We start from the raw sequence: 26,429 nt of genomic DNA on the forward strand, positions 1-26,429 counted from the left end.
TTCATACCCTATTAACTACCATTTATTAAATTTCACCAAATTTAATTTATCTAGTTCTTGTCATACGTCTGATGCAAGTAAAAACGTCTACTTCATTAGTACTTACATTTTTAAACATTGCTCTTAGAAAAGAGATCGTTGTTCCTTTGAACGCTGTGTAAACCTGTATTTGTTTTGTATGCATTACATATGCATAGAAATGTTTTGATACGAATACACGGATCGTTTTACATAACAACATGTGTAAAGGATGGAATGGCGTTATCGTTTGAAAAACATTAGATCCGTCTAATTTTCGGCGGTATTGGTACCAGTCCTCGAGTTGAAAACTAGTGTCATTGATGATATAATAATAAAAACCACAATCGATGTGCTAACACGAAGGGTAAGTTACTTAAGCGTACATATTATAGGTATATGATTATATATTTTTTTTTTATACACCGTTTCTTGTATATTACGACATTATGGATGTACAATAATAATGATTTTCGGTAATGTTCGTTGAAAATAAATATTAAAACGCTATATTGTAGCGCACGCGACGATAATTGTCACAATACTATACCGTCACGTGCGCTAAGTGCGCTGGGATATACATACACTGTTGAATAACAATAACGCGCAATGTCGTATGCGGTTGCGAAGGTATATCTCGTCGAGTATAGCGGGCTTGTTATATTAATATGCCATGAATTTTTTATTATAATCATCATCTAACGGCCGGTCGGTTAGCGCGGTGACTGACAAATTGACGGAATCGAAAGGGGCGAATAATAATAAAAAACAGCACACAATATAATACCGTCCGAGGGTGAACAAATTATGTGGCACAGTTAGCCGGAGCTAATCAATTATGGCAATTGCGTTGTAGGCGGGTAATTATTTATTATTTACACGCAAATTGGTCGCCACGATTACCATCATTACCGTTATTGTTGTTGTTATTATTTTTGACGAGTGCCGGTTTGTGTTGTGTACGACTGTTATAATGCAATCGGCGGGGGAGGCGGTGACACTTGACGCCCTCTGACCTCGCGCCCACGACAGTCATATTATATTAATATAATATTAATACAACGAAGAGCGCACACGACATATATTATGCTCTATTATTGGGTTTATATTTTGAAACTAATCGAATACACCTAATTTGTCTGTACTTTTTTTTTTTTGTGTCCAGGCCGTCCATCGGAGTTGATTTTGTTTATTTGTCAATCGCCAAGTAGACAAATTGCGTGCAAAGCAATAATGTCCCACAAACTCATCCGTGCGTCCGAGACAGACGTTTCCGTCAAATGTCAATTAAATTTCTTTTTTTTTTTGTTCATCAGTAAATATAATGTTTTTTTATTCTATATTTCGAAGGGATATCGTGTAGGTAGGACAAATAAATACAAATAATAAACGTTAATTTGATGAGATAATGACAACAGAGTTATATATATTTATTTTTTTTATATATATATACAACAGACAGGTTTTGATGATCATAGGGAACATAGATATACAATAACAACAAAAAAAAAAGAAGGAAAAATTAATTTCAACTTTGGGACAATAGTAAAAACAATAACATTTTTTGCCGTAAATCTAAAAAAAAATGTACATTTTCCGTTTACATACATTTGGCGGACGAATACAAAGAAACACTTTTTATGCAAGTATACACATTTTATACATATAAAATAGAGTAGTAATAACATATTACGGTATGACAAATACATATATAATTTTGGGAATTATCATTTGTTTCATTACAATTTTTACACGTGGGACGAAATATGAATTTTTTTTTTCACGAATATTTTATAAAAAATTCCCGGATGTAGTATTCAAAGTTATATAATATATACATAAACTATGTAAAGTGTAATTTTTACTATAGTTTATAATTCTTTTACGCTGGTATTACAATAAAAAGCTATACTCGTCACTTATCGAGATCTAATACAAACGAAATCGAGTACCGTTTCCAATATTATTATTTTTTCGATTTGTCGATCGATTCAGTGATTCCTGGTGTATATTTTTTTATTTATACAATTTTTATACACAGACCAGAAAGCAAGTGGTTTGTAAAAAAAGTTTTATAGTGTATTATATTATATATATATTTTTTTTTATAGTCTATCCTACACACAATCGTCAAGTAGGTATATTATTATTGATATAAATATATATATATATATAATTTATTTATTAATTATAACAATAAATTATTCATCGCTCAATTCGTACATAATATTATGTATGGTGCTCGTTCGTTTGTCTATGTGTTCTTGTGATGTATTCAATAACAAAATATAATGTTAAAATTAAAATTAAAATTGTCGATAACAATAATAATAATAATATTTAATAAAAAATATTACAGCTTTCGTGATGACGTTATGGCACGGTTTGTTTTTTTATTCTGACAATTAGTACTATTACATTGTTATCGTTGTGCGATTTACCTCTAGGCCGGCAGGCAATGACTTAACATAGTGTGTTTTTTAATAATAATCACATGGTTCTGTGACGAGAATTTTACCGGCAAATTTGAAATCATAACGTTGGCAATAATTATTGTGCGGGCGGACAATAATTGACTATAGATTATTTTGCTATCACCAGACCAAGCCTTCGCTCTGCAAGTTTGGTGCATCCGAAAAACCGCTACTGCTTCCACCTATAAACAAAACAAACGAAGAAGTTATGAAAAAGGCCTCGAATCGGTTCTTCTAGATCACAAAATTGAGGTCGGCCTAATACCACACTCGTCTTATACTATCTACTACATCATGGCAGAAGCAACACTATATTTTTCTCACATTTTCACCGAATTGAACTAGCAGCACTGTTTTAAATTTCGCGAGGAATCTACTGATTAATGAAAATTCGCTAATCAGATGTAATTAATAACATGTCTAATAATAATGTTATTGAATATTAATTAAATCTCTTTTTTATGTTCTCTTGTAAAGTTGGAATAAAATGAGATGGGCGGTTTTGCTTTTTATGCGATTGATTTTATTTTGATCGATTTGCTACTAAACACAAGTACTCGTCTTTCTGTAAAAAAAAACTTTAAAAATGTCGCTACTCAATCGCCCATATAAACTAATTAATATAATCGTTATAGGATCTATAAACATTTTATTTTTGTTGTTAAATACTCGCCTTGAGAGCCCATAAACTCCGACGGACTGCCCGGCCTTTGGGACACGAGTTGTTGGTCGTTGGCTGACTGTTGCTGGTTGATGAAGCCGGGCGGGGCGTCTTGACCCATTCCCGGGTAATCCGGCCCCATACCGGACATAGGGTTAGAATCCATGCCACCTGCGCACACAACAGACGGACACGACGCATAAGAAAACGGTTTTTATGTATGATAACACACTAGCATATTCAACGGAATACCAAATGTTAATTATATGGCTTAATATAAAAAAATCCTAATAGTCTCGGTGTGATAACAACCAATTAATTCAATTTGAAAAATAAATAAGGTAGTAGTTTTGAATTGAAGCTAAAAATAAAATCGCTATTAACAAACTAACGCGACAATATCAAAGACAAAGTCAAAACCCTAACATTTGGTGATATAAATATTATTCTAAATAGGGTAAATTATGGCTGAATAATATACATTACATATACAGTGAAAGCTGTCTAAAACGGAGGCCTGTTTTTTATTGGTATATAATATATTTGAAGACTTACCGGGGTGTCCGAAAGGTCCTCCGGGTCCGCCCGGGTGTGGTCCGTGGTGTCCGAAAAAGTCGGGATGGAACGAACCAGGACCGTAGCCAAACTCAAATTTGACCTCGGCCGAACCGGCAAAGTAAGGAAATCCGGGTTGTTGGTCATCCAGAGACCCGGGACTCATGTTCAGGGGAAATCCGCGCATCTTGCGCGCTCCGCCGTAGAAGGGTCCTCGTCCCATGGACGTCAGCTGCTTTAGCCGACGCTCCTTGCTTCTCTTGTTCTGGAACCACACCTGAAACCAAAATAACACATAGTATGAAAATGTGTGAAAATAAAGTTCCACTATAATTGAAAAACCGTTGACACTTTGTACTATCATTCTGATTGAAGGACGCACGCACGCCTGCGTAATTTAATCTAAATTATTATTTCCTAAGGAGCATCATTTCGGGATAAAAATTAGCCTATGTGCTAATCCAAGACAAGACTATCAATCAAGGTCCGCCCGAATCCGTTCAGCCGTTATGGCGTGATTGAGTAACAAACACACAAACTTTCGCATTTACAATATACGATTTTCGGTTATCTAAAAATGTATACTTTTAATACCATTAATTATTTGAGATTCTTTCCCGGCATTTATTTGACACTGCCACGTCGACCGACTGTTATTACAAATATTAGTTATAACAAGCATTTCTCTTCCTTGACCTTACCCAACGCGCGGTTCGTTTGAATATTTCCGAGTACACGAAGCGTATATTTACAAATTATTTCCTGTGTGACGTTATTATTTGCAACGAATACGTTTATAAGTACGATACGTCATGTAGTTTAACTGCAATTAAATGCATATATATATGAACACGGTCGAAGCAGAGTAGTGCACTTATCGTTTGTATCCGTCGAAACTCGTCCCGAAAACCGGTTGCATCCGCTCACACGTCCAACTCATGTACATAAATCTATTATAATAATGCAATAATATTGTGCATTCGTATGTACAAATAGATAATATTATAGTTTATATTATGCGCATATATATATATTTTTTTATTATTATTTAATCGTTTAAAATTGATAATTCTCGCCGGCCGCACGGCAACGTAAATGAGTTAGGTACATATTAGTTAGAGTAACATTATATTTATATTAACTATATTGTAATATATGTATTGAAAAAATAAAAATAAAAAATCACAACGGATTCGGAGTCGACAGGCACGAGAAACAAAAAACAAAAAAAATCAAAAACCAAAAAATACTCAATTCCGCGCGCGCGGGCCTCTAATGCGTTTTTAATGATTTTTCTTTCGCTCGGCTCCGGTAAGTACGTTCACGGGGGACGGCTAACTAAACGCGTTTGATTGATGATCGATCGTAAACCACTATATATATATCGTCGGCGGGTACTATGGTCGCCGTAAAGGAAAAAAAATAACTCTCTACCGGCCGCTGTTGTGACCTTAAACACCACTGTACCTGCACAGCTTTTTGTTTTATTCCATACCGCTCTCGGCGCACGACCACAACCCCGGTCGCAGTGTGGTCGCCACATAACGTTTTAGTATACAGTATACCGATATATGAACACACACACACACTCACTAACCACAGTATGAGACCTCCTCGATGCAATCCAGACAATAATAATAACAACAATATAATTGATGTACAAACGTAAATGAAAAAAAAAAAAAGGAATATGGCGAGTAGGTAAAGTCTTTGTCATATTACACACACACACACATGAAACGTGACCACAGAGATACTCGAAAAGGTAAAAAAACAACAAAATACATTTAATTTTAATTAAGGCAACAGTATCCGCAAATGGAAAGTTTTACCGAAGTAATGTGATTAACGAGAATCTACGATGTAAACTAAACTTTAAGACGTCTACCGTATTTTGTCGCTGCTGGGAAAAAAAATAGAAACATTTGTCAAACCAGATGAAAAAGTTGTTTCATCTTTATAACATTTGTACCGCTGGGATAACGGATTTCGCAGTGTCTAACCCTAAGCAAGTTTATACAGTTTTAAGCCGACCGATTTGATACAATTTTAGTACTTGGACGTTAACCTTTCAACCTCGGGATTTCGTATGAATTTATAACCATATAACGTATACTATAGCTTCGCTAGTAACAATATATAATATGTATAAGTGAGCACAGAACAAAATGTGACTCCTGCCGATGTCCGTTTCGAGTCGAGTCTTTTTTTTCTTCGATTACTTTTATTGTTGTTACTATTCCGTTGGCGATTCTTCAGCATTATAGTGGGACGGAAAAAAGCGCAGAACGAAATATCCGACGTGCTGATAACCGTAAGAGCGACAAAGTTAAAAAAAAAACTGAGAGAGAGAGAGACGTACACGACACAGCGCGTTGGCCGCTTAAAGAAATGAAGAATATGTAATTAAAAAATCGCACGGTTTTTTGACGAGGGATCCGACGCGGAACGCGCCGCCGCCGACGTGTTAATCTATTAAGTTATTATACGTTCTGTATAATATATATTAAAAATGCGGGAGGTTTCCAAGAGCGTTGTGTGTATATATAAACATTATACATATAACGTGTAAAATCCTTCGGATCCCGGATTAAACGTTCCGTAAATGTGTCGGAACGAAAATCGGCTTTATGTGTTATTATTTTTTTACCCGTTCATTTATCACGAGTCTCTTGGAAATCCATAAAAATAACACTGTCAGCTGCAGAGCTCCCAAATTGCACTACTATAATAACGGATAGAAAACGCGTATCGTCGCAGCCTTTAGGATGCTCGTTTCCAGTAGAAGGTGCGACAAAATTATGTTACATTCTTACCTAACCGAAATTGTTGACAAGGGAGTCGGTAAGCCCTACGACAGGGAGTCTGATCGAAACTGTAAATACAATAGTGATCAATTACCTGTATGACTCGCATGGGTAAGCTGGTCTCTTTGGCTAGCTGTTCGCGGATGTGCCTGGTCGGCTTGGGCGTCTGCGAGAACGCGGTTTTCAGTATCTCCAGCTGTTTCGCTTTGATCGTGGTCCTGGGCCCGCGTCTCTTCGATCCGGAATTGCCGTCGTCCGGCGACTTGTTCTCCGTCTGGCTGTCCCGGGTCTCCGGATCGCCGTCCAACGATCCCTGGTCTTCGGAGTCCTCCTTGAGATCCATGCCCGAGTGCGGCGCTTGCAGGTCCCCGGCCGACAGCGAGTTGTTGTTGGCTTCAGGCGTGGTCGGCGGCATTATCGACCCAGGACCACCGGGCCCGTGTAGACCGCCGATGTGATGGTGTTTGGTCGACGGTATCGAGTTGGTCTCGTCGTCTTCCTCGTCCTCCGAACCCGAATACGGTAGCGAATCGACGCCTGTAAACAAAAAAAAAAAGAAACCGTTATATAGTTAGTACAGGGTTTGGGGTTGGTCGGCCTACAGTCTTTAAAACATAATAATAATCGCCAAAAGAAACGAGGGCGGGCTGACCCTCGTAATAACCGTTTTGTTTAGAAAATAATAATTGATTATACACTGTGCTGCCAAGTCGGTCGTGTATAAATATCTGGAGGCGGAGGCGTCAGAGCTTGCTCTCACTTTATGTATACACAAACACACAAAACATCCGCCCAAGGGTCTACACGCGCCGCTTGTTTCCTCTCCTGTACACATCTATGCGAACCGGCGACTCGCCGAAGGTATACGACGGCAAGGACCAACCCCCTTATGACAATATTTGTTCAGGAATCAAACTCGATTACCCATTCGCGCCCTCGGGATATATATGTGTTCACTGTACACAAATGTATACAGTGAGATATGTACATGTACGTTGTACATATATAGATATATTATATACGTCCCAGAGATGCCGCTTATGGAAAACTCATTGTTAGCTCATCTCGGAGCTCTATATACGGGATGGTTGGTTACATAGGGACTATATATAATACGGTATATACCCTGTGCAAACAATGCGGTTGTGGTGAGGGGGGTTTTGGTGTGGATATTGATGACGAAAATCCCATCAGGAATCCAATCGCTCCCCCTCTTGTATTTATGTACTACCCTTCTGAACATGATATGATCTGTAAACTAATTTTTTCATGCATATATCTAATTCATAAATAGGTTGATAGACGGGAAAAAAACATATTTATATAGTCAAGTCTACACTCTACTATAATTATTATGGTTAGTATAGACAATAAATGTACAGTTAGAATAACTAAGTTAGGTCACGAAATAGGCTATAACAAATAAGTCCGTACTCTTAAACTTGTTACTGGTTTAGTCGGTCGATGATTAAATTATTATTATTTACTTATATGATAGCGATAAGGAAACGATGAGATTATTATTTTTGCTTCAATTTTTTATGACAATAAGGTGTGTGCGTGCCTGTGTACATTTTCTCGTACAAAAGTCTCGCGACATAAATTAGTCGGGTAGATAAAAATAATATTAAAACGAACGACATAGGGTCCAGAGAGAAATATATATTTATATATATAAAGGATTATATCAATCGTAAAAAAAAAACATACATTTAAGTACACGTGTAAACCTATATACAGCCGCATATAATATATAAAGTAAAATACTGGAAGCCGAGCTATTACTGTCTTTTCGGGTTATTTTACAAGCTGCCGTATAATAACCGAGTATAGGTTTTCGGCATAAATATGATTGTTATGATATACGCCCGAGTGGCGCGCAGCTGATACATAAAGGCGATTTGTATAATACACACACACACACATATATATATAGATATAGTATTTTTTAAAAGGATTTTTTTTTCTTCCTTCTTTTATGACCGTCGTCCCAGACCGGCCGGAGTCTTCGGCCCGTCAAAAAGGCGCGCGCGTATTTACATATAACACGAATTTTTTACATAATTTATGCCTACGAGGGACGTATACACGTGTACATATATACAATATACATGCATAAATAATATCATATGCGCGGACGGTGAAACGAATAGGTAAAAAAATGAAATAAAAAACAACCGAGTGACCAAGAAAACCACCGGCGGAATACCTGTCAATTTTTACGACCCGTCTTAAGGTGTTCGGCTTTTTTTTATGATTTTTTATTTTTTATTTAAAGTAAGTATGTATATATATATATATAAATATATGTGTGTGTGTGTGTGTGTCCGAGAATACTCATTTTTTGTTTGCCTCTCTCGTGTGTCGGCGACGGCGGTCCCCTTGAAACGCTCCCGTACTGTACATATTTTATATATATATATATATACAATATATATATGCATATGTATATGAAATATAATGACATTATCACCGTCGAACAGACGTCGGATTTGTTTCGAACCATCGAAACGTCGAGTTTACGATTTTCCTCGCGCACACACACAAACGACGAGATCCTGAGCGGGAGCCGTCTTAAACATTATATTATACATGTATATATATATATATATATGAGCAACGGCGGTCGTGCCAAACTCAGCCCGTGTTGCCAATAGGGCATAAGCGACAAGGCGGAAGAGGGGAAACGTGTGAAAAATACACATAACCCGTATGAATTATAACTATTTTCGAATTCCTCGTTTATTATATTCATTCCGCCACCGCCTCGACCACCGCTGCAGAACAAAAGTAAAAAAAAAGCAGCAATATAGCATGCCCACTAGGTATGTGTACGGTACATATAGTGTAATATATTATAATATAGTGCGTATGCGTGCGCACTTATACACAATCTTCAAGACAGTTTTTGTTTTTTTTTTTTACACGTCTAGTTACATACATAATACAAATATTATTATTATTGTGTCGTTGACGAATTTACGATCAGTGTACGGACTCGATTTTAATATTATACACAATTATTTAACTAGCAGAACACAAGGGAGGAGACAGAGTTTTTTTTGTTTGAAAAACTTTTTCGCTCCGTGTAACATTATACTGGGTCGCTATTAGCGACTACTTACTACTTTAATTACTAACCTAGTTTTTTTTTTGTTTTACTTTTATCGTCTGCAATTTACTACACAACATGCATAATGTCTTCATCTCGTCCGACATTCGGTCCGTGCGAACGAAACCATCGAAAACGCCAATATGGAAGGAATATTTTATCTTTAGAACCCTCTCTCCCCGACTTCGATTTCCAATTCAAACAGACCCGGCAAACGTGCTCGGCGATATTTTCTTTATTTCACAGTCGCCCTTCACTCGATCGACTCTTGTGTTTTGTTTCCTGGTGCGGACCCGGCTTAAGACTTGCCGTCAAAAGCATACAAACACAGCGATAATTGGAGGCGCACACGGACGGCGTGGTTGGCTTAGCACGCGCGCCTCTCACGAAGAACTCCTAAATAAAACTTCTATGGACAGGCACTCGGGTGTCGCTTTCACACCTTAGCCCGGAATATAATATATTACACTATTTACAATATTAACGTGCCCAAGGTATATTATACAATAATAATTAACCCTAACGAAACGCCGCGCCGCAAACAACGGAATTACCATACATATTAAAATATAATAATGTATGTGTATATATGTCTATATATGTAATAAGTAATAACCCGCGGGGCCGGTGTCATTGTTTATAGCGGTTTTTATTTATAATATTGTAGTATTATTATTTTAGCCCTTTCGAGTGTATTTTCTTCTCCCCGCCCAGCCCCGAGCGACTTCTTACCATATTTCAATATGGCCAATGCGTTAAGAATACAATCGAAGATGTGTTTTTTTTCTTCGCTTTGCGTCTATTCCACAAGATGAGACGCGTACACCTATTCTTAATAATTGTACGGATTGTACTATGCCGTACAATGTCGATTGAAATCAAACTAGCGAACGAGTTAGGTTAGGTTAAACTAGATTCAGTTATTAAATAATTGTCAAAGTATAATAACTTTTTAAAATTGGCATTTCATTCGAAACAACCAAACTAAAATTACTTAAACTTTGCGGCGGAGCTGAGAATAAGTAAATTGTTTTTACTATAGATATTTTTTTCTATCTAGATCCCAGAAAAAGGCTTTAACTACCGGACGGATTTATTTATGTAGTCGGTCTACAGATAAACAAAAAAAATTGTCGTCTTTGTAAATTAAAAAAATGATGGCTAATCGTCACCTTATTGTTTTTTAATTTCGGTATTCTTTATATCATACCGATTTACAAACACATTTAAAACGGTACTCGTAGTAGATAATATTTTAGCGGGATCCACCCGTCGTCGTAGCGAAAGGATTCCACAATCACCGCTTAGGCAATTCTTATACACAGGTATATAAGTATATATACATAGTGGGCGTCTCAGGGACGGGAAGACATAACCGCCCGCTGTGTGGACGGGCGGCGGCGGTAAAAAGGCAAACGCATGGGCTCCCCGTGGCGAATATCTGCCTCCGTCACAAGCCAGCACGACTCTTCTATCCGCCAGAGCCGCCTGCCGGGCGTTTCGCGATTTTGACGTTGCCCGTCAGACACAGACCAGAAGAGGTCATCTCGCCAGCCGACGTTTTTTACATACTTAACGATCATTTATAAACATATTTATATATAGCTGTTGTCTGTTATTATATAAAGTAATTGTCTACATACTGTCCGCTGGGAATGATTGTCGCAGTGTTGTTCATAGCTCGAACAAACCACATGCTAGTAAAAGTTATATAAATTAATAAAAAAAAAGCTTGTACTTTGTATTCAGTCTGAAAATATAGCGTCCGGCATTTATGTAACCTGCGATCGCCAGCGGAGAAGATAGATAATTGATTAATTTTTTTATAATATTTTTTAGGTGTCTTCATCCCCGAAAAACGTTGTGGAACATATTGTGCGTACTATCATAAGCCGATGATATAATTAATCGTCTTTCGCGCGGACCGGTAAAACATTTTTCATCTGTTGATCTTTCCATACGGTGTGTGCGTGTGAGTGTTCTCGTGTATAAAAAGTTTGACAACCGGTTATAAATCATTATGTGCTCGCACAGACATCAAAAACCTGCCGCCTCCTCCGCTCCCTATATCGTATCTATAAATGCATGCAATCGGATGCGATCTGAGAGCCGAGTATACTCTTATACAGTAAATTCTAACTATTCTACGTATAGTCTTGTAGTCTGTTCGTGTAGATTAGAAAACGGTAAGCCGGAAGACCGTGAAAATCCAAATGGTACAACAAAAAAACGGCTGCAGAATCACGCTCCCCCATTGGCCACGGTATTAGCATTCGGGTTCCGGCCGAGACTTTTCCGTCGCCTCGGGTCGTGCGCCCGCCGAAAAAAATCGTTAACCGAAAAAATGGCGTCGGCCAAACGGTCCAGTTGATATTCATATAGAAAAAAACAGGTTTCGTTTTGTCGGCGACGGTGTTCTCTATAGTATTATAATTTTCCTTTTTCAAACCGAGCAGCAAGACGTTTGATGAATTAACGTTGCCCTCGCACCGAAAGAAAATCGAGCAATGCGGTGATATCTAGGAATGTTATCAAGTCTATGTACCCAAAAAATTCTAATACACTTTTCCGTCCCCGTGTCGGCCGCAATATCGTCTCTCTTATCGCATCATTTCCAAAAAGGTTCGCACGTTAATAAACCTCCGACCGCGACAAATTTCCCGAAATTTCAAGGTACCTACGCCTTAAATATAACATAATAGGCAAGTGTAAACTATTTTGGCGAGTACAGCCGAGTAGTACTTAGTGCTCCGAGGAGAATTATTCGACGACAGTATTTCGACATTATGCACGCATATTTTTCATTTTTTTTTTTTTCAAATACACTCGCGACCGTACATAAACAACAATGGAACAATATAATAATATAGTAATATAATATACCGTATATGCTGTGTGTGTGTGTACCTATATGTATGTGTGTATACACCGCATGCGGCTACCGCGGTGCGGTCAAATACTTATACAGGTATTATATATATTATTTATAATAGTATAACGACGGACAACAATGAGCAGGCGAGGCGACGAAGAATATTTTGTTGGAAAAATGACCCGAGGCGGTGGTGGCGATGCGTAGAGTATCCCAACGCGTTGTAGTAGACTGTAACGAAATTTCTGGCGCCTACTTAACTCACCGTGGCCTATTGTGTGCAAGTAACTCGCCGAACCTATACATAGGGAGGGAAAACGAAAACAAAAATGTGTATCGAAATTTTCCTAGGACACGCCGCCGAATCGGCACAATGCGATTACCGCACATACGCGTATCCGTGCATCGAGAAACATGCAATCCGAAAGTGGAATCTTAAGAGCGGTTCGCACGAGATCGTGCAAGCGCTATACTTGCAGCTTAAATATTATACTCGTATAGCCGTTTAAGAGCCCCGTGGTTCGGTTAGGTTTCGGACGGGGTCGTTGTTTGGATTGGCAGCTGGTATTTGGCTTTTTATGCGCATTAAACACGGGGTCCTGGCCAAAATCCCCATGTCCAGTTGCCTTTGGGAAAATTGTCGACCCTATCGACCGCGTTTGTCAGACTTAGGCCACGCCCCGCGATAACGTAAGCTCGTACACGAAATTAGGTACACGCGAATGTGCATAAGTATATTATATAACTGATATGAAATATTGAAATGTCGCACGCGAACGCCGCCGGAGTTGCGCTTGTAGTTTTCGGACGGATGTTGTTGTATGTGTATGCGCGCCGGTGGAGGGCAAAGGGTGGGTAGGGGCAAAGGCCGGAACTTCATTTCCATAGTTGGGAAACTCGATTTGAAACTCATCAACGGAAATCTAGTTATGCGTGCAAAACGGCCGAAAGGGGGGAGCTCGTACGCGGCCAAGGGTTTGTCGTCGCCGCCGCCGCCGCCAACGTGCGTGCCGAGGGTTGTGTAATATTATTATAATATATCAGTTTAGAAGGGTGGTAGAGCGCGGAAGCTTTGGTAACCTGCCGTAGGTAAATATAATAAGCGCGTTTTTTGGGACACAAAACAAAAAAACTTTGATAGAACGTACAATAATACACGAAAAGACCCAATTTATCGATTTGCTTGTCTTATCTAAGCAATATTAACTTCTTAATTCTACGACCGCGCCCCATCCTGCCGTGGATTATGTCATTATAACTTATAATATTATTATGTCGTTTTATTACTGACCTTGTCCGTTCTTGCCGGATATGTAATCCTCTTTGCATATGAACTTGTTGTCTTCGAGCACGTACAGTTCTTCGCCGGTGGACAACTGTTTCCGGCATATCATGCACGTGAAACAGTTGAGGTGGAACACTTTATCCCGGGCTTTCCGCACCAAGTCAGTGGGCGAAATTCCCTGGGCGCATCCGTTACATTTTTTACCATACCTCCTGTAAAAAATTGATCATATAGTAAAAATTAGTCGTAGTAGTAGACATACATAATACCGCTGGTATAATATTTAATATTATTATTATTATTACAGAAATGTTTTTATTATACCTGGAAGAGGGTGGTGCCCCGAAACGATTCATCATCTCGGCGGCGACGCGGTCAGGTTCAAAAGGAGGAGACGAGTAGAGCAAAAGAGAGAGAGAGAGACGATGAAAGGTTATGATCGGTTAGCGGGAACGGGGGGGGGGGTACGGAGGGGAAATGAAAAGAAACAATAACGTAAAAAATATTTCTCTTTGAGTTCGTGAAACGGCAGGGCGTCCACTGCACATACACACACACACTCGGGTCGTGCCGAAAAGCCGCGCAAGGACACCGGGGGGGTCACGGGGTCGCGGCGTGCGTTTAATATTTCGGACGAGGACGTGTTTACGACGACTTAAAAAACGAACCGAGAAAAAGGAGAAAAAAAACTTTTATATCCTTCGGTATATGAGATTTTCGTATACAATATGCGGGAGTAGTCGGAAACTTTTTTTATATATATATATATATATTAATCGTCTCAAAGGGTTTTCGCTCTCTTTGTTTTCTAGGAAAACGAACGAGCCGCCGCCAATGCGAATTTTATTGCTAGCAGTATTTTTTTTTTTATTATTATCGAGGTCCTTTGGCGGTGCGGTGTCAGTTGACCGAAAAAAGTCCACTCTTGACCCATTATAATATAATACACACGGTATCCGTTTAAGTGTTATACACGGGCACGGCGTCCATGCGTGTTATGTGGACGTTATAACGTGCTACGAACGCGGGCTACGACGTTATAGGCTTGCACACAGCCGCGACAATGTATATATTAATATAATACCCTACAAGGTCCGGCGCTATAATAAAAAAGAAGTACATTAAATATTTAAAAAATATGCCCGAACGGCTACCGCACAAACTTGGTGCTATGTTTAACGTCTCCCGGTTGAGAACTTTCTTAACTCTATATAGTATTTTGCACTATTATAATATAATAGATAACTATAAATTGGTAAACTTATTATGATAGTCCAAATATAACTGAACAGATTACGTTTGTCTAACCTGGACTACTTATAGAGTGAAACCCGCCGCATTTAAAATGGCCAAGGTCCAAAAAAACCTAACTATTAATCGTTTGCGAATGCCGAATGGGTTTCTTAAAAGCATGCGCCGCGTACAAAGTCTGAACTTTTTCGATTTGTTGGTACATTTAAAACGTCACGGGTTTCTTACAATAATAACACAAGTAACGTTGCACGTTATAACGGCTGAGCGTAATGCAAAGCTTATGCCTTCATCGTCCGTTTGACTAGTAAATTGCGGTGTACCAATGCAATGTGCATAACGAATATGTTATGGCATGTGTTTTTTCAATTCTGGCCAAATTGCGCGTTCAAAAACCGATTAACGGACTCTTGAAAATTCTTAAAAAACTTCAAGTGGACGGCGGCGGGGCTGGCATGTACAAATAATATACACTACCGATGAAACCCCATCGTTTTGTTGTAAACCACTGACTAAACTGACCACTGACCAAACGGTGTTTGAAAACGAATCACGGCTAAGAAAAAGTGAAAAAAAAACAATATAAATAAATAAACTTGAACGCGACGAGGAAGGGAGAAAGTCACATATTATTATTCAATATCGTTCACGTACCGATGTAATAATAATAATACAATTAATCAAATACGTTCATGGGCTCTCGTGTGTGTGTGTGTATAATGACACCATGATGTAAAACTGGTATTTACTCGGTAATTTCGTGTAAATTATCGGGCGTCCCGCGGGTTGTGTATTTTTTATATTTTTTTATGTTTTCTCACACACAGTCGTCGTCGTCGTCGTTTCCACAATCATTTATAACGCACTCAAAGCATATCATAACAGCACTAAGACGTATTCAAGTTGTAACGCCGTTTTATTATTGCTTATTTTTTTATTTTTTTTTTTTTTTATAGAGTCCTCCGATATTTAACATATAGGCGTGCATAATGTGTGTAGCCGCGCGAGGTGCGCCAGGCGCACATACGGCACAGTAACGTAATAACAATTCTTGTCGTTTGCAATAATGTTATAATATTAAAAAAGCAAAAAAAAGTCCTCGTGGTCGGACGACTAACCGTTTTTCATGTGCTTATGTGTCGGCTCTAAAACGCGCTTTGGCCGCCAACAAACCAAAAAACGTGCGCATTTAAGCAAAAAAAATAAAACAAGATTTAGCGCAGGCGACTTAACGCCAACACATTGTACAACAATATGTTAAATATTATATACAATTACGGTGACGGCGCACTTAGTATAGGTACCAAACACGAATATAGTTTCAACAGCGGACAAATTATACACGAAAACGCGTTTTCTTAAGTACAAACATGATATTTTATTTTTATTTGTCGCTTTAGCGAATTATTAATTGTACGTTATTCGATTTGGTCCGAAACGGCTAGTCTTGATTTTCATCGCATTTTTTTTTCAACAACTTTTCGCAAACGAGTTTTGGAATTAGAATAGTCCAGAGTAAACTCAACAGTATACAACAATTTATTATAATTATTGCGTTTATTACAATCTTTCTCGACGTTTACCGGTTTACTGCTCCTACTTTAGTATTTTCATTAATAAAACGCTAATAAATATGTAATATGAAATACCATATAGCTATTTATTTTTCTGTACACACCTACCCTGTTGAATTTTGTACTATTTCTTGATTTTTTTTTCCCCCAAATTCTTATTTCTATCAATGTCAATTTCCCATTACAAGGTTTGTTCTTAAGGCGTACAATAGTATATAAAAAAAAAAGAGTGAGCAACCTTTTTTTAAAAAAAAAAAAATAAGTAACGGATGTAATATTATTTTACTTGTATCTATAGAAAAAAAATGATCACGGCGATAAACAATGGGAGCGATGACGGAAATCCGTCGAAAAAATTGTCTCGCGGATGCGTCCAAAGAGGAAATTGTATAGACTTCGGTGCTTGGGTAGGTATATGGAAAGCATATATGTATAGGCGTGTGTTTGTGACTTGTGTCTGTATATATTTATAGTTAGTACTAGTTTAGAATACGGTGGGGACGAATAAGAGAAGAAGGAGAAGAAAACCGTACTCTGTGTTTTCTTCTATTAGCTTCACGGATCATTGGCGCGCGTATTTCTGTAGAAATCATATTTCTATCCGCCTTGGCAGGTTTAATAAACTTGAAACGCATTGAAATCGTATGGCCAAAACGTGAGCATCGTTATAACGTGTAGAGAATCACAAATGATGCGGTACCCGGTATAATCGGACGTCTCTGCTGGATTTTAATGGTAAAAAAAAAACACTAAACGGCGTTTATGTATAACAACAATAAGATTAACTATAATAGCTTATAATAAAAAAAAAAATCGTTTAAACACATAAAAGGGCAAGTTATACAATTAGTAAATAATTACTTTATATAATATAAATAAATATTTTTGTATAGGTAATTTAATGTATGGTCATAATATTAATTCTATGCATTTTTTGCGAAGCTAAATTAATGTGTAGCATAAAATAATTGGCGCGAGTATTTTGAGTATTCTCTTTGCATAGATTTTTTTTTTTTTTTTAGCGCGGTAAAACTGTCATTGCTATTATTATGTAATATTATACATAGATGTAACCGCACAATCGTATGTCGTACGCGGTATGTAATTAAATAAGCCGATTGGGCGAAAAACGCTTCGGTCAAGAGCGAAATTAGCGAGAAAGTTGCGCCGAAATATAAACTCTGTATCGCCTTAAGTTAATTGCTTTCCTCGCCTTCTCGGCGTTGCTGCTGTAAAGTCATTGTCTTTTCGCGACAGTACACGCGGTACATCCGGTAAGAACGATATAAAAGTTTGTCAAATTAAAAAAAAACAAAAGAAGGGAGTCGAGAGACAGACAAGTCGATGGCCGCCATTAGTATGCGCGCGCGGCGATAAACGATTTAAAGTTCACCGAAAAGCAGATAAAGCACGTGCGCCGTCGCCATTTCGCAAAATTGATTCGAAGGCGCTATATTATTTACTTAGGTACATACAAATATAATAACTATAGGGCGTTTTGCACGTTATATGCGAACGATTTCCGTGTGTATCGAAAACGCAAAATAGTATGTACGACACACAATGTTATCACATTCCCTATATCCGCACCGAAACAATAACCGAAAGGTTTTTTAAGCCGGCCGCCGTTTTACCGCCGTCTCTCCTCTTTCTCTTCGCTTATACGGTGACGTTAAAAATAACAAAACCGTGTATACACGCACACAACAATAATAAAGGGATCACTGTATGCATGTGATACCGTGGTGGTAATAATACGCAGCATTGTGCCGAAGCGACAGCCCGCGAACAGCACAGCCCAAACACGGTGCACGGTGCATATTATAAAATAGATAGGATGTATTTTATTATTATATCTGGTACAGTCGTCGGATAAAAAGGCAGATGCGCCCGACGAATAGCCCTCTTTAAAATAACATTTATCGAAAACTTGTATTGTACACCTCAATACACGATATTATATATATATATGTTGCACGCAAACAGAGGAGGGGACGTGAAATGTATACAATAAAATACATAACACACACTTAACACGATCATGGGCGTATGTGTGTGTGTGTGAATGATTTTTGCGATTCTGATGACAAGCGAAATGGTTCCAGGTTAAAATGTCCATATAACATAAACGTCCAATTAATTACCGCAACCTAAATGTCTAGTTTCTACCATAATCTATGCTGGTTGTTTTTTGACATTACTCGCGGTCTTAAAACTGAAAACAATTGTATTTTTTACCGATAGCGACCGAATTGAGCAGACACGCCACCGGCCACTATACCTACCTATACTATGCAGATACATAAGTCGTTATTACGCGTTGTATACACTGTACTGTTACATGTATAATGGAGGTTTTATTGGACTTTGGTTTTAATGTTCGCACAAAGTCTTTCCTTGTCGATTTTATTATTTTTTCCCCTCCTTTTTGTTTTTCACTTTGACGACGACCGGAGAAAAACAATCATATACAAATCTAAAACGGCGTCGTCACCACTGCCGCCCAGTTTTATGGTGGCCGATCACGTATTCACATAACGGCAGCGCAGACTGAAGTGTTTGTGTGTGTGTTGTATAAAGCGAACAAATGGGGAGAGACTATATTATACACGGCCGCGTACAATAAGAAACCGGCGGCGCCATTTTGTCCCGTACCACTGCATTCATCGGGGGCACCACTACAGACCACAGTCTTGTGGAATTGATTGCCATCACGCGCATCATAAGCCTAAAATCGCAGGGACTTACAAAAAAATGTTTAATACCGCTTTTCCGACCAACGGTTCTGAACATTATGTAGAGAAATTGCCCCACGCTCAAAAACAGTACACACAGACTATTCTGAATCATATATATATGTGTGTATGTAGATATAATCCGATTTGACGTCTCGCATAACAAAAACCTTTACAAGAAAATATGTATAGGTTAAGTATATTTCTATCATATTATGTACGCCGCCCACCAGTTATCGCAGGTCCGTGAGTGCGCTTAACGCTCTCGTAGGTGTTATTATGTACTATTATATTATTGTATCAACTATATTGCGCACGGTTATAAATAATATATTAAATTACACATAAACGTGTTTTTTTTAGATCACTTTTTGTGTACTCGTGGGCTGTACGGACTACGCGTAGAAAAGTATATAGATACCAAAATTGGTCCAGGGGATAGATTTTTGCACACAATCTCTTTTACATATACATATATATATATATATATATATATATATAATTTTTTTAAATGGCTATGGACCAAAGTACATAATTTTACCGATAAATACAATATACTGAGTGAAAACGATAAATAACAATAAATTAGAAGGAGTATTCGACAATTTTGGAATATCCTTTATACAAAACATAATGTCTATGGGAAATTGTATAAGTATTTTCTAAAATTTAGTTTTTTATGAATATCAGGTACAGTGTATTACCTGTAAAAGTCGGGTTTGCATAGGATTTTGCCGTCCCTGCTGTAGCATTTGTCGGACAGCGTGCCGTGACAGTCGACACATTTAACGCACTCCGAGTGCCACGCCCTGTCCAGCACATTCAAAAGGAACTTATCCATGATGGGTTTGTCGCAGCCCGCACAACTCATCATCAGGCTGCTACACCGACCGCCGCCTCCGCCTCTGCCTGCCAAAACAATAGTAAACATTATTATCATTAGTTTTAAGTACCTTTGGTTATATATGGTTGGATTTCTAACCACTATTATATTAACCACAACGTTTATAAAGCCAACATTTTACCTCTTTCAGTGTACACAAAGTTAAGCACACGTAGTCTGTACCTATTAGGTATAAAATGGCATAATACCAACTTCACTTTTTGAGACTTTTGACAAGACAAAATTAATGTCGAAAACTCTTTGTTTTAGAAACGTCCCACTAAAGGTTTTTTGAACGTCAGCGCCGCTCTACAGGATTGGTTGTATATAACATTTCTGTTCTTTGTGTATATCAATGCCCACTGTTAATTCTGATGTTACTAGTCCTTACTATACGTATAGTATGCGTTATTTTAGATGGACAACGGTCCGCAAACCGTCTCGTACCTTTTAGATACAATAATAATAGCAATAATGAAATATATATATATATATTATATACAGTAATTTTGACAGACCGTATAGGTATATACATACACACGCTCACGTTCAATGACACGTTCGCCATGCTCCAGTTTTCCAACGCGACCGTGTACATATTATATATAACAGCGAGAAAAATAAAATACATAAGAAAAAATCGCCATCGTTTGCTGCAGAATCTTAGTCCGGTCGCGCATTATACTTATAAATACTATACATATAGTACCTAAATATGTAGATACATATTTCAATATTATCATTATTATGTTGATTATATACATATAATCTAGTTTTTCATGCTTCATACTTTTTTTCTTTTTGAAGACATTTTTGTTTGTGCTTTTTTTTTAAATTGCCTGATCTCTTTTGATGGTTATCAGAGCGTTATAACGAGCTTTGAAACTTAAATTATAAAACGTTTATATTTTATTAACATTTTAAATCAAGAACAATTTAGTGACAATTATTTTTACTGGTCAATAACTAGTTTTGAAATAAAATTTGGTACTTTTAAAATTATTAAAGTTAAGAAAGTTTAGAGACGAGGAATAGTGTAGTGTACTAAGGTGTTATAATAAAATGCGTGCATTACTCAACCGCACTTCCCGTCCTGACTTTAAAGAAATTATTCATTTGAACGTGTTAAAGCTTTCACGGACTGAAATATTATATGGATACATCTGAAAACGATCCACATGAAATTATTCTTGATTTAAAAAGTTAATCAGTGTGTTACCATTTAAGTTGATAGCGCTCTGGAAAATATCAAAAGAGATAAAAAATGTTAAAAGTTTATAATGTGGTAAAAGAAAAAATATGAAATTCCAATTATTTTTTGAGAAAATGAATGAATCCCTTTAAGTTGACAAGCCTTTATAGGTAAAGTGTAAATTATTTATAAATATAATAACAGCGTGAGACACCCTGTATATATTATAAATGATATTATAACCCAAGCGAAACTATTGCGAGGTAACTGTGATCCTTTTCTTAATTCGCTATACTTTGGCAGTAGCTATATAACTATATAGCTCATATAATCATCTATAATAGTAATAAATAATAGTTATCGTTTTTAGCGTCCAGGTAAATAATACCTAAACCGCCGTTGCTAAATTTTACGATTGACGCTATTGGATACGTGGTGCTAATAGGTGACTATAGTAATAACTAATAATATAATGCGCTATTGTACATGTATAGCATTAGTAGTGGACCCAAGTGTTGTGCCGTCTCCAAAAAGCCTAAGTCATCAAGCCGACGATAATCGATAAGTTTTCTGGCATAATAAACGCTTACACGTTGCAGTATACCCTAAGACGGATATAATAATATGTTTTCTTCATTCATGAGCGATGGCAGCACAAAACGCATTAGCTTTGAGTTTTACTAGTATAATAATATAGGCAAATAAAATTGGTTCGAACAGTGTTTAGACAATATGATTGAATTAACAATAATTTGAAATAAAAATATAAAATATACCTAGTAAATTCGGTCAATTACGTTTAAATCAAAAGGCAATTTGTTTATAAAATTAATTTACAGATTTTCAGTAATACCTTTGAACATGTGTTTAAGTTGGACATGGGCTACCGGAGCTGTGTTTAATCATGATATTTTAAGTGCTATCCTAACCGAATATTTATTTTTAATAGTAACCAGAACAATATCAAGATTCAATCGATTTTTCTAGCAATTTATATTTAACATTTTGTATTTGTCAATGATATATTTTTGAAAAAATGGTCAAAATAATTTTTATGACCCATAAAAAGTTGAGTTTGTACTTTGCCTATCTGTAGAATGATATAATTAAGACACTCGTTTCTTTTTTTGTACCTTTTTCGATAACCGGTTTATTTTTTATAACTTATGTAGTTTTTCAAATTATTATTTATTATGAAACCGTAGCTTAACTTGAACTTTTTTTTCTACAGAATATCTAGAAACCAAACGCCATTAATTTGAAGCATCTTTATTCTTTTCTATATTGGAGCTTGAATGTACGATTCTCCAATATATATATATAAATGTCTTGAAAGTCTCTCAACTGTACTTATCTCTAAACACTGGCGAGTTTAAACATACACATAGGTGGGTATCATGATTTGGGCATGTGAATCTGGATGTGCCATTGGGAATTTCCGATTGATATACCTACTCGCGTAAAGATCCACGTCCCTCAAGCTTGAGACAGGCCTTAGCCCGTCTACTTAAGATTATCGACGCGTTCCTTTTGTAGGATTTCCACGTGCGTCGACCAACCAATGTACTACACACGTCGGCGTGTAGCATATGCGTATGTGTTATTAGGATGAGTAAAAAAAATCGTCTATCGAGTTAAGTCCGATGGACCGGAACGAATACGGCCACGAGCCGAACGTTACGCGTGCTTACTTCGGGTCTCTTCTGCAGCCACAACGGAGGACATCACGAAGCACGAGGAGAACTACTGACTGCTTATATATATATATATAATAATATTATGATTATACCCGATCCTGTTCTTGTTTTCCGATCATACGACAGAGTACATTGTACAAAAAACAAACTGGTCGCGGCGCGCGATGACCACACCTTTTTTTTTTCATTTCTTATTTTTGATTTTTTTGTTTTTTTTTTTTTTTATACTTACATACTCCACGCCGCTCGTACACACGAAGTTACGCACGAGTTACCCGTTGTTAACCCGCGGCAAGCGACAAAAATCATGGAAAAACGAAGAAGAAAAAAAACCCCTCAAAACAAAACCTCAAAAATTATTCTCAGTCATGTTACGGTGACGTGCCTTTTGGAATGCCGTCGTGTTTTTGGAAAATCTATTGTATGTATATATATATATATATATATATATATATATATATATTATAAACACACATTTACCCATTACTATATATATATATATAGAATGGTATATTATATATTATGTAGGTGTACATAAAGCACGCGTCAATCTGCGTCTTCTATAAGGGTACGTTTACTATACTCAGTGCATATATTTGAGAAATTGAATATTGTAAATACAAATAGATGCTATAATGTGTATCCCCATACACATTATGTAGATACAAATATTTGAAAACAGAGATTCGTAATATAGATTTGATATTTATAGAGTTAGAGAACATAAGTTACAGAAAACAAAGACTATTAAAGACATTTACACGAAAATAAAATAATAGTTGATTTAACTGTGTATATATTTTTTTATTTAATTATTTGATACACCCCATAACCCAACAAATACTTAATATTGTAGAATGTGCAAAAGACGGGGTCATGCCTTGTACCTAGTTACATTATTTAACTAAAATAAAATAATAGAAATAAAACTAAATAGTAAAATAGGAAATAATTAGGCATGATTTTGCGCAAAATATGAATATATAATTGTTGAACATAAAATAATCGATTTTGAGTGTTAAAATTTGATAAATTTTAAAAATATTTCAAATTAATAGTTTATACAGAGTAAGATAGGAGGAGTAGATTAAAGTTATTGAAAAAGTTCGTTAAAACAAATAGGAATTATTTTCATTACAAATCCTCTATAAAACTGTATAAATTATAGTACCTACAGTGAATAGCAAAACCAAACTCGAACAACATAACATCTGTTATTGTCAATAGTTAAAAAAGTAGTAGTTAAAAAAGTATAATGCACCAATTAATACAAGTATTACAACTAGGTGTATAATAACTGACCATTTATATCGAAACTATTAAATTTGATTCTAGATCGTTTGAAGAACATTAATTTAACCTATCTAATTGAATCCTAAAACTAGAAGTACCTATGTCCTATACATATAAATATTACCTACGTCTTGTCTAAACAATGTGATAAAATCTAAGTATAGATGTATAATAACAACTTTTAAGCGATACTTTGACACTATGTTTTACTTGGTGCCACTTCTCGCGTATCCACAAAGTACGATATTTTTCATGAAAAATTGAATGTATTTTATCAATTCGGTGTGGTTAATATAAAACGCGGTTTATTTTAATTTGTATATAGGTGTATATTATTATTTCCTATTATGACCGTAATTTTCTTGTAACGAGCAATTGAATTTATTTTGATTTAAAGTTTAATCTAATGTTTTTTTATTGAACAAGCTCTAAGCTGTAGTAACCCATAGAGCTACTAACCGCAAGTATAGACACTATATAATATTTCTTCAGGCTAATTTTTGCCTTCTTTATTTTTATTTTTTTAATAATAGCGCGTGTTTTAACGTAGGACGTGTGTATACTTTTATATTGACGCGTATACTGTAGTCGCCACCTGCGGTACCAACGACTCGAGTCGTCTGTCCTTCAGTATATCATACACATGTACTCACACACACACAATAACAAAATTACTACTAAACACGTATAGGTAAACGTCATATTTTTTTTTTTTTTTGTTAACAGATTCTCCTCGTTTTGACATGCATGACTGACAATTCGACGTCTGCATATACACTATCACTATATTATATGCATGTATATCGTATATGTATACGGTGGTCGTCTTATTATTACTATACAGTTTTTATTTCACTCGGTTAGACGTGTCTTTTTTTATTATTATTATTTCTTTTAAAAGAGGAGACGGACATCGTGGGACACAAAAACTACATTGACCAGAGACGCGGCACGAGAAACACGGTTCGTTAAATATTGTGTGTGTGAATATACATTGAATAGTACAGAACATTATACGGGTATCACTATATTATAAGCAAGTTAGATATTGCGCTTTAAGCGCTTGTGTACTTACTTATGTTATGGGTCTGCGTTACCGGGAACGACATGTGGAACGGATGGGTAGCCAAGTGGTTCTGAGGGTTCAGCGGCGACGTGCTCCTGTTGGTGGCCGACGTGGTGTACATAGGCTGCTGGGACGATTGCACAGTAGCCGCGGCTGCTGCGGCTGCGGCTGCGGCGGCCGCTGCCGCTGCGGCCACGGACGAAGGAGACGACTGTGACGAACCGGTAATGGACGATTGGCCGGGCAGTCCGGCCACCGGTGGTCTGGCGGCTAGCGGGTCGGTCGCGCCTCCTTGCCCGGGAGTCTCGTCCGGGTAAAACTGCAAGCCGAACGTAGTGGCCAACGACGAAGTGGCCATGTGGCCGCCGCCGCCAACCTGCGTCGGACGGATACGGCAGCTTCGGGCATAAGGCGGCTGGTGCACCGCCCCTGCGGCGTCCTGACCCACTGGCGTCGTGATGGCTGTAGTCAACCGGTGCCCAGAACGGTGACGACGATCAACGCGGCCTCCAATCGCTGTCGCTGAGTCCGCCGCTGCTGCAGTTTCGGGTGTCCACTTTTTGTATAATCCTGAATGTCATATACAGCGCACTCGGGTTATTGTTTTTCGCGAAAAATTTTAGATTTTACGGCGATCACACTTTCGCGACGACGGCACTAAACGCGATGGACACAGCGAAAATTATATAAATGAACCGCGAAACGACGTTGTTTTTCCGTTCGCGATACGAGGGTAGTTGTATTTAGGGTTTATTGAGTGTGCTGCGGACACGGGAACGCGCGGGCGAACGCAGTATTCGACCGATAGGAAAAGCCGGAAACCGAACACTGGCGAGCATCACGAACCGGCGACCGGTGCTCTGATCGCGGTGGCGGCTCGACCGCGGTGACGGAGGTGGGACCGAAAGTGCCATTGGACGACGGTGCCCGAACGACGCCCCGTTCGGCACGCCT

The 26,429-nt window shown here is 37.5% G+C and overlaps 1 protein-coding gene across 1 annotated transcript; it reads right to left on the reverse strand.

The window, feature by feature from the left end:
* Window positions 1-1,483: 1,483 nt before the first annotated feature.
* Window positions 1,484-26,335, reverse strand: LOC126846060 (LIM/homeobox protein Lhx1). Its single transcript, XM_050585164.1, has 7 exons — window positions 25,485-26,335; window positions 20,049-20,253; window positions 13,791-13,996; window positions 6,610-7,052; window positions 3,709-3,985; window positions 3,166-3,324; window positions 1,484-2,674 (listed from the first exon to the last, which is right to left on the reverse strand). Exons 1-7 carry the CDS (start codon window positions 25,831-25,833, stop codon window positions 2,613-2,615), a joined length of 1,701 nt encoding a protein of 566 aa, XP_050441121.1. The 5' UTR covers window positions 25,834-26,335; the 3' UTR covers window positions 1,484-2,612.
* Between the last annotated feature and the right edge of the window lie 94 nt (window positions 26,336-26,429).

This window comes from Adelges cooleyi, unplaced genomic scaffold (genome assembly GCF_023614345.1).
Source record: "Adelges cooleyi isolate 19-005CV unplaced genomic scaffold, UGA_ACOO_1.1 ACOO_flye_CR_arks_rails_tigmint_CR_PRNA_9, whole genome shotgun sequence".
In the NCBI taxonomy this organism is placed as follows: domain Eukaryota; kingdom Metazoa; phylum Arthropoda; class Insecta; order Hemiptera; family Adelgidae; genus Adelges; species Adelges cooleyi.